Source organism: Rhopalosiphum maidis, chromosome 3 (genome assembly GCF_003676215.2).
Source record: "Rhopalosiphum maidis isolate BTI-1 chromosome 3, ASM367621v3, whole genome shotgun sequence".
Classification (NCBI taxonomy): domain Eukaryota; kingdom Metazoa; phylum Arthropoda; class Insecta; order Hemiptera; family Aphididae; genus Rhopalosiphum; species Rhopalosiphum maidis.
This window is the reverse complement of record NC_040879.1, coordinates 26,378,752-26,389,637: the sequence shown is the minus strand read 5'-3', so window position 1 is coordinate 26,389,637 and position 10,886 is coordinate 26,378,752. Positions and strand designations below refer to the sequence as shown.

General features: G+C 27.0%; 1 protein-coding gene across 9 annotated transcripts; it reads left to right on the top strand.

Moving 5' to 3' along the window:
- Positions 1-378: 378 nt before the first annotated feature.
- Positions 379-9,839, top strand: LOC113555520 (zinc finger protein 271-like). 9 transcript variants are annotated; one of them, XM_026959881.1, is made up of 5 exons: positions 379-579; positions 722-834; positions 7,248-7,325; positions 7,665-7,794; positions 7,865-9,839. In XM_026959881.1, exon 5 carries the CDS (start codon positions 7,918-7,920, stop codon positions 9,193-9,195), a length of 1,278 nt encoding a protein of 425 aa, XP_026815682.1. In that variant the 5' UTR covers positions 379-579; positions 722-834; positions 7,248-7,325; positions 7,665-7,794; positions 7,865-7,917; the 3' UTR covers positions 9,196-9,839. The 9 variants fall into 9 exon arrangements, 6 of the variants coding, with proteins under 6 accessions (XP_026815682.1, XP_026815683.1, XP_026815681.1 ...); XM_026959882.1 differs by having other exon boundaries at positions 7,211-7,325; XM_026959880.1 differs by lacking the exon at positions 7,248-7,325 and adding an exon at positions 1,305-1,474.
- The last annotated feature ends 1,047 nt before the right edge of the window (positions 9,840-10,886 follow it).

Below are 10,886 nucleotides of genomic sequence, written 5' to 3'. Positions count from 1 at the left end.
TTTCAAGTGCATCAAATTTGCCGCTCCAATCACCTGGTTATTTTCCCTGTAGGATAACCCAACGCCGAAGTCAGGTATAGCAATAATGTTACGACTTAAGTACTTAACGATATATACTTCACATATATTATAATAATAATATTATGCCTCAGTGTCTGTACTGTTTTAAAAGAAAGCGGGAACATAACATTTCACGGGTGTAGATTATCAGCAAGTATAGCTACCACAAATGTCCTTTATTATTCACTAGGTATCAATAATAACAACAACTGGCGACCGACCGATCACTATCTGGTGTTACTGATAATACATTATCAATTATCATAATCACTACATTATCTCCTTTTTAAAATATTAAATGTTTTAACATATTGCAAAATAACGAGACACGATGTTTTAAATTTTAATATAATACATTACATTTAATGCTAATCAACAACGTCTAATTGTTCAATGCTTTTCGTAGCCAAATCTTAACTCTGTTTATTTGTATTACTTGTTGGTGATTTCCATTAACCATATATCATTATTCATGTTTCTTGGATACCTTAACTGGTTCTTATGTACTCAACCATTCAGGTATATTACTAACAAATATTTATTTTTATTTACTGATAACCGTTTGGGATGAAACTAGGGCATATTGGTGTTTACTGAAGTCTGCAAGCGAGCCTCGAACGTCTCATAATTTTTACATTTTATATTAATTTTATGATTTAAGATTCTTGCACACACTGCGATGGTAACTGTAGAGTTCAATAGTTGTATCAGCTGCATTTTAAGGCTATTGTGGCGATACCGTCAAAACAGTATAATTTTTCTGCCACCGCTATAGTGAGTACAGACCTCAATAGATTATTATGTTCAGATTTAATACTAGTAGTTATTCTAGGGTTGTCATAAGTCTCAGTTTGGCCAAAACAATATCGGTTTTGAAATATAGTGTCCCAGTGTCATGTACATGTTTTGGTACAGTCAATTGTCCAGGAATTATATTTGATTATTAATTATTATGTTATCGTTTTGTTTTTACTATATATTTCTAATATAAAAAATATATTGTTTTGATAAATAAAATAATCAAATAGATTGACTGGGAAATCTATTTTTCAATTATTTTTCTGTCTTTATGACCACTATAATTCAAAAGAAAAATTGTGCAATAACGATAGTGACAACAATTAAAAAGGCCATATTATATTGTAGTAGTACATATCAATTATATAATATCAAGAAAATTATTTTTTTTATTATATAGGTGTATATTAATTTATTAATAATGTATTATTTATTTATTTACTTAGAAAAAGATAAACAAAAAAGGAATATTTAAATACAAAAATACAATGGATCTTATTATCACAGAAGAAATGTGTTTCATACATTCTACATTCACAGTTCTTGATAAAATCATTGTAATGAGACATAATAATTCTCCAATTTGCTTGTTAGTACAATAAAAATGTTATAACAGGTACAGATTATTAAATGCCTATACTATTTTTGTATAAGTAGTTAAATGTACTATTTATACTAAATAAATTCCTTATTTGTATCATAATTTTAATTCATTATTACTACTAATAAATAGGATATTCTAATGCAATAATTCAGTGTGAATTAAAATAAATTTGTTGTCAAAATTATATACATAGGTATCATACATCTACTTGTGATAAATACCATAGGTGTCAAGAATCCATTTTTTATTTGAATTTATCCTTAAAGGACACCACACTTATATGTATTATCTCCGATTTAAAAACTTACTATATTGCAAATTTCTGTGTTGTCAGTTTTTATATTAGATTATTTTTGAAAGTTAACAATTCACAATTTGTTCTGCTGAATGCAAATAAACTATGTTGTACATTTGTAAGATGAAGACAAAACATGTGGGTGTGATGTCCTTTTAAGATAATTTCTATTACAGTAGAATCTCAGTAACTACTGCTGGATTAACAAAAATGCCGGCTAAATGAGGGTTCATATAAAAACGCATTTTTACTTATTGAAAAATAAAAAAATAATTTATTTATTATTAAAAAATGAATACCATATAATGAATAACCATATTGTACTTTAATGTTAACTGAATAAAAATAAAATATCTAATAGGTTTATTCGGATTTAATCTGTTATTACTTAATTTTATAGTGTACGATAGTAACTTTATATACAAATACATATTGGTATGTATAGGTTAATAAAGCCGGATGGACGTATCAGATTATCGAACGGCCGGATTACCGATATTCTACTGTACATTATATAATAATATTAATTACTTGTAGTATTTTTGGATGATTAGTTTATTATGATTTGTACAAAATTATACATTAAAGTTGACAAATGCGGTGTTAAAATTAATATATATAAAAATATCTAGTATTTTTAACTGTAAAAATCTTACTCTATTGTAATTATTTATTTATTTTTTTTGTACACAAGATATATTTTTACATAATTTTTAACCATTTAAACAAGCTGTTTGACATTTTGTTTTTTTTACTGAAGTGAACGTTATACCTGTATGTGTTGTCTCTGTTTACATCATAGCAAATTTGCATCCAGCAGAATACATTTTGTGATGTTAGTTTGATGTAAGAGTAAATTTACCTATTATCAAATTTAAAGGTAAGAATATTATCTAAACAATTTCTTATGCTTTTATTGATATTACCATTTTAAAGTAAGTTATAGGTATGTAAAATATTATAACTTTAAAAATATTTTCATAACTAATTTTAAAACGATATATCAATAAAAGCATATGCCATTTTTTAGATAATATTCTTACTTTTAAATTTGATAATAGGTAAATTTACTCTTACATTAAAGCTAACATCACAAAATGTGTTTTGCTAAACGCAAATTTGCTATGATGTACGTTAGTACAGAGACAACACATGCAGGTATAACATCTTCTTAATTGCTTTTCATTATTATTCATATAATCATACTTCTTTGCCAAAATATACATAATACTTCTTACTCCCATTTTCTTTCTTACTATTATAATAATTATTATCAAAAAATTTACATTTTATTTTATTATAATTTATTTATTTTTAAATATTTTATTTAACTATTTTGATTTATGTAACACCAAATCATACTTTGATGATGACTAGTTGTTAAAATGTTCTTGATAAATCTAACACTACATAATTTTTAAACAAATCCTGTTAAATGATAATTTTGAACTTCTTTAAACTTCAACTTTTTTATTTTTTATCTTATGATAAATATTAACAGTTACTTTATAATCAACACAAATTCAAATATTTTTATTATTTTTTAGTATGATTTACTGTATTAAGATTAGTTATTTGGAATTTAATAAACATTGTTTGTTCTAAGACACCTTCACTCATTAAGCTATCTATTTCTTTGTTTACCTTGTTGCTTAGTTTAAACATCAATATATAGTTATAAACATTTTATCAAAAATAGGTTCTTGAGTAGTTGATGACTTTGTGTTTAGTATATGTATTGTTACTTAGTAAAATTTGATTTTTTGTTATATATCCTTTCACCTTGGATACAATTTATCCTACTGGACTTAACTTAAAAGACTATTTTAGGTGAACAGTTTTTTGTTATATTTATAGCAAAAAAAAATCAATTTAACTGTTTATCTCACCATAATTTTCTTTTTTCTTTTATAACTATAACAATACCTCCTCATATTGCATTAAGGACGTTATATCCAAATGTGTTGTCTCCATTTTACTAACAAACATCATACCAAATTTACATTCAGCAAAATTCATTTTATGTTGTTACTTGTTAGCTTTAAGGTAAGAATATTATCTAAGGCATCTCATATATTTTTATTAATATAACAATTTTAAGTTTATATTATGAAATGTCCTAGATAATATTCTTACCTTAAAATTTAATAAGAAAATTCACTACAATATTAAAACTAATAAAAAAATATTGTTTATATGATCATTTTTTATGCATAAATTATAAAAATATTTCAACTTTTTTGAAGTTTACGTTATTGAAAGTTATTTGAAATTTTAAATTTTTATGTATTAAGTATTTAAAAAATAATGATAAAAAAATTTCATTCTGTTAAAAACTAAAGTACTTGAAAATATAAAATAAGGTCCTACACAATATATATGGTTTTAAAAATTATATTTAGAATACATAGACACAATTTTATTTTTATAAGCATTTAAAATTTAAATGTTGACTAAATTCGTTTAAATAACGAACATTTGCAAATTCTTTTTAGTTTAATATTTATTAAATGTCCAATTTGTATTTGCTTTATTTGCTAATGCTTTAACATTTTATAAAATGTTCTTCTTAAGAGTAATTTATATTAAAACCTGCAGAATATTTAAAAAACTATAAAAGCATTATTTTATTTACAGACATTTAATGTTCAAATTTGGATGAAATAATATATTCAAACTATGAATAGTTTTATTCATTTTTATGTTATATCTAATTCAAAAACATTATTCTTGAGAAAATAAAACTTTTACGTACTTCTATTTATAGGCTATAATTATGTTATACACGATGATGTTTTTAAATGTAATGTTTTCGTAAAAAAAATTGGTTTTGGATAGAAAAATTGGATTTAGTTTATATTTTAGAAAAGTTAAAATAAAAATTCTTCGAAAAAAACGGAGAAAACAAATAATATATTAAGGGGAAGAAATGGGAATTTTTACACTAAATCAGTTTCGACTAAATTGATTTCTTATTTTGATACAATTCAAAATTGAATAATTGCAGAAATTTTAAATCTTTATTAAGTGTTTATATTATTGTTTCCTGTAAATATAATATAATTTTCAAAATATTTTGACTTTATTTAAAAAAATAGAAATCACATTTTTTTTTTATAATTTTCGACTTAAAATAATAATTATTGTTTACTGAGTATAAATAATTGAAAATTTGTTAAAAAATTCTTTAAAGTAATTTATTTCACAATTAAAAATATTGAACAAAAATAGTCACAATATATTTTTATAACCGTAAAGTTAGAATTTGGAAAATTTGTCAAAATTGCACACACAATTTTTAACTATTTTTAGTTAGAAATTCATAAAAACTTTTTTTTATATCTAAGTTTTGAAAATTGAATACAAAATTTCTCATAAGTATTTCATATAGAAATTATAAAATCTAATAATAAAATAATAATAATAATAATAATAATTATAATAACGATGTTAATTATTTTGTTATTATTTAAAAACATTATTTGTGGAAACTTATGTACCTATATTATATTATTAAAAATTTTAATTTACACAATGATACTATTTCATTTATTTTAATATATTATCTGTTTATACTATGATCCAGTTGTATTTGTTACGGTATTTACAGAAAGATAAAATTTAATTTCGAGTCTTATCAATTTTTATAATATGATATACTTAAATGTAAGGTATTATATTTTGAATACTACACTATCCAAGAAAAATTATATCAACCTACCGTAATAGGTAGGTATTAAATGTAAGATAAATGTGAAATGTTTAGTAACTAGGTACCTATAACAAAAATAATATCATGAAAAAAACCTGCTGGATACCAGGACATGCCATTAAAACCTGGACAAATGGCAACTCTAGATAAATACCCTGTCTCAAAGAGAATAATCGCTTTTCACGCATACTAATTGACGGCTTCGGCAGTGACGAGCCTAAATTTTCCCCACCTTGCTAGCTGACTTTTTCCGAAGACAACAACGTACGGACATAAACGATTAGTATTCTTAATTATTATAATATATTAATATTTAATTTGAGGACCACCCAATAGTACGGGTTATGGTGGGAGATGTGTGGAAATGGACAACAATCGGTCGACCGACTGATTATTCTCTTTTGAGACAGGTATGTTGATTTAAGCTGACATTGTAGCAGACTGTCTTCACTTAGAATCGTTTTTTGTAGATTATATATTTATTAAACTAAAATTTAACACCACCCATATCAGTGACTCACGCTGTATATTATTTTTATAGTATAAGTTGATATATTAAGATGGTTAAATTGTTGAAATTATGGTCAACCTGCAAGTCCAATGAAAATAATTATAATTGACGAAAAATTGTATTTATTTATAATTAAAAATTAAAAACATGATGACAATCATTAAGTGTTGTTGATAAATTAATATAATTTTTTTTCATATTATAATTGTTTAATGTTTATGTATAATTTAAGGTTTCGTCTGTATTTTTGAACATTTACAAGAGCATATTTGCATACATATTCGAACTTTTTTATTCAAAACCATATTAAATACCATGAATTTATCACATATATTGAACACTAATCGAACAAATAATGCCTAATTTAAAAGTGTTTTATGTTTATATTTTATGCTATCTAATTTATTTTCAGTTCATATATATCCTTCAATCATAAAAAATAATTTTTAATAAAAATTAAATGTTCGTATCTTCTCTAAAATTATTTAACAAAAGAATTGCTCTGACCGTTCTAAGTTTTTAATCAAATCATCACAAAGTACATAATATAGTTAAGTTAAGTTAGGCTCAATTTTTATTTAATTTCGAATCCTAAAACTGAAATTAATTTATATTTATACGAGGCTTTCATATCACATTGTCATATAATCATATTTTTTTAAAGCCAAAATACACGATCTATTATCAATAGACATAATAAGTATATATGATATACGATTTAGATAACATGACAAGTATAAAATATCAAGTCAAGAAGCGTTTAAACAATGACATTTCATTGTTGATTTTCAAAGTTATAAAATTAATTAATTTAGATATGATTTGTTTTTTTAGTTATTTTAACTGCGCCATTTGCTTTTTAAGTATTTAGGAGAACTACTTGGGATTGAGACGGAGGAAAAACGATCGTGGAATCTTTTATATAAGAGTTTGGCTTCTTCGTGGATTGTTTTTAATTTCAGGTCTATGCAATGCCATAACTGGAAATTAATTTCGAGGCGTTTTAAGCTAAACAATTGTGTTCTAATTTTATTATAATATTGTATAGGTTATTTTACTACCACATAATATAAAATGAAAATATTTGGGGGGGGGGGGGGTGGAAGGATTAGATTTTATTTAAGTTTGACTTTTTTGTACTTCCCCATAGTTGGATTCCGTATGTCCAGAATGTAGATTATCATCCATAGAGATAATTATCTTATCATAATCTGTGACTTATGTATTTAGTGTGATTGGTTGATCGGAGACGAATGTTATGTTACAGAGAATAAGGAATAAAATAGGTAGTGACCCCAGCACTTATACTACCAATAATCGACATGGCAGACTCGTATCGTATTGGGTACGTTCAGTTAAGTATGATTTGATAAGTAGATAGAATGCACAAGGAAGAAATGTTCTTAGTCTATGTAGGAGACCTTCATGCCATATTCTATCATCTTGTATAAATGAAATATTATGGTATCTGAATAATAAAATCTTATTTGAGATACCGTCTTACCGTCGATTACCGTCATGTATTCTTATTTAAATTGTACTAAATTCGAACTTTAGCGTACTTCTACATTTACAGTATTCGATCTTCAATCTCTTATTTTCAATAGCCATACAATTATGATACTATAACCATGTCAACTCTTCAGGCATAATGTCAGTTTTATTAATTTTTCATTGTTTTCAGTCTTTTTTTAAACAGGAATACAACATGCTGACTCACAACTAATCAACAAATTACAAACCATCGTCTTCAAAACTGTAATACCTAGATTATCTAGTTACTGCGTTGTTGTACGAAAAATAAATACGATTTGGTGTGTATTAAAATATAAGTTAAATTTATAAAGTTGACAAAATTGTTAACCTTTGGTGTACATTTTTTAGCAAAATCCAATAAAATACGCGGGACGACGTTTGTGGCGGAACGAATAACTAATATGAGCGATCTTCCTGGTAGTTCGAAAAGGCGTGTTGGCGATAAATCGTTCACATGCAACATTTGCAACATGACGTTCACTCTAAGCAGCCATCTTAGCAAGCACCGGCGAACACACACAGGCGTAGAGCCGTACCCATGTGATATTTGTGATAAATCGTTTGCCGATAACAGCCATTTGATGAAGCATCGACGGACACATGCGGTGGAGAAACCACACACGTGTGAATTTTGCGACATGTCTTTCGCTCAAATCAGGCATTTGAATAAACACCGGCGATCGCACATGGGTGATAAACCATTCCCGTGCGACATGTGTGACAAAGCGTTCGCTGATAACAGCCACTTAACTAGACACCGACGGACTCATACTGGTGAGAAACCTTACCCGTGTGGCGTGTGCGATAAGTCATTTGCTGATAGTGATGGTCTGACGAAGCACTGGCGGTGGCACACGGGTGAAAGACCTTACCCTTGCAATGTGTGTGAAAAGTCGTACGCTGATAGCAGTAGTCTAACGAAGCACCGGCGGTCGCACACCGGTGAGAAGCCATACTCGTGTGATGTTTGTGACAAGTCATATTCTCAAAGTAGCCATCTGACAAAGCACCGACGGACTCACATAACTGATAAACCGTTCCCGTGCGATATGTGCTTTAAGTCGTTCACCGATAACGATTTTCTTATAAAACACCGGCGGACGCATACGGGCGAAAAACCATACCCCTGTGACGAGTGTGACATGTCGTTCGCTCAAAGTAGCAATCTGACAAAGCATCGGCGGACGCACACCGGCGAAAGACCATATCCATGTGACATATGCGATCAGTCGTTTGCTGTTAGCGCAAGTCTTACTAAGCATCGGCGGACGCATACCGGCGAAAAACCATATCCGTGTGAGGTGTGCGATAAATCGTTCGCTGATAGTGGAAGTCTGACAAAGCACCGCCGGATACACACAGGTGAAAAACCTTATTTATGTGACATATGCGATAAGTCGTTCGCTATTAACGGTAATCTGACGAAGCATCGCCGGATACACACGGGTGAGAAACCTTACTTATGTGATGTGTGTGATAAGTCATTTGCTGATAGCAGTGGTCTGACGAAGCATAAGCGTACGCATACGGGCGAGAAACCTTACACGTGTGACGTGTGCGAAAAGTCGTTCAGTGATAGCGGTACTCTGAAAAAGCACCGGCGAATAAAGCATACGCAACCAGAGCAATCAATTTTGGCAAACATGTTAAAAGATGTTACGACTATAACCAATGCATGATTGTGGAAAAAATTATATTTTTAATGTTAACAATACTATTACCGCGATTTCGCCAAAAGTTATATTTATTAGTTAGTAAATTCACATTGATATAAAAGGTGAATACAAAAAGGGTAATAGGACGATCGCCCCTTCTATTTATGTTGATTCTTGATAAATTAAAATATGTATTGATTTAAAATTCTAGTTTTCAAAATTAAGTACATATACATTGTATTAGAACTTATGTATTTAGTTATGGTAGCATAAATACTATTATCAGGGCCGGATCTAGAGGAGATTATTAATAACAGTGGCATATTAGATGGGAGCTGAATTATAAGAGAACGCTAATTTTATACTTTGCTCCAGGTAAAAAATATGCTTGATTTGGTCCTGATTATTACACTAAATATTAAAAGGACGTAGTACCCGCTGTATTGTCTCCGTCTTACACACGTGAGACATAGCAACTTTTGTTCACCAGTTTCAATATTGTGCTGTTAGTTTTGATATTAGAATGACTGACCTACTATAAAATTTTAAGATAAGATTATTATCCATGGCCCCACATTGCCTTTTATTGATATTGTTATTTTTAAGTAAGTTATGATCATTTAAAAATGTACAGTTTCAAAAACATCATAACTTACTTAAAAATAATTTGCTAAATACATTTTGATAAATTTATTATTTAGTTATGGTAGTATAGGAACTATTATACTTACTATATATAAATGATAAATATTAGTAAGTAAATAAATTATTAACAAAAACATTAAAAATTATATTATGTATTTTAATAAATTAATTAACCATGTATGAAACTTTATTATTATTTTTATTTTATCTTTTGCGGGAGGTAGCCCTTTCAATATGTATATATTTATAAATTAATATAGTTTCATAATTTAAAATCATGCCCAACTTTAATATACTCCTAAAACCTATAAAGATAATTATATTATGTAATTTTTCAATAATAAATTTTCATTTATTTTTATATGTTCCATTATTGAATATTCTGTATTCAGACTTGACAAGATGACACCAGTAAATGAACACTCCTAGTAAATGAAAATTTGGTTTTATATATTGTTATAAGTTTTTTTATTTTACTTTAAGCTAGAAAGTTTGTTTTATATTTATATCCATTTGTATTGAAAAGAGTTGACAACTTAACTGATAAAATATTTATTAATTGTTATTGTTTATTAAGATTTTAAAAGATATTCCTATATACTTACTTAGTTTTTTATTGATTTTTAATAAATGTAATTACCTACTGTTTGATAAATGAAGGGTATACAATTTTAAAATACATCTATCTTATTATATAAATTGAAAGCAGTACAATTTAAAAAAAATTATCTTACTTTAAATTGTTAATAGTTGTGTTCATTTACTAAGAATAAATGTTTTTATTATTTGTGTATAAGCTAGTAGTATAACTTAACTGTTGAATTATATTAACACAAAAATTAAAAATGTTCGGTAAATAATTATAATATGGGGGTTTTTCTGTTAATTAAGTGCAATGGATGCAAAAATCTTAATTAATGTTCATATATTATTTTACTTGTAATATTGATAGTATATAATATTGTTAGCTAATAAAGTAAAATAAAATAACGGTTTAATTAAATATTATATTCTTACTTTTAATTGATTAGTATTTAATAATATATATGTAATCAGTGGCTGAACTAGAT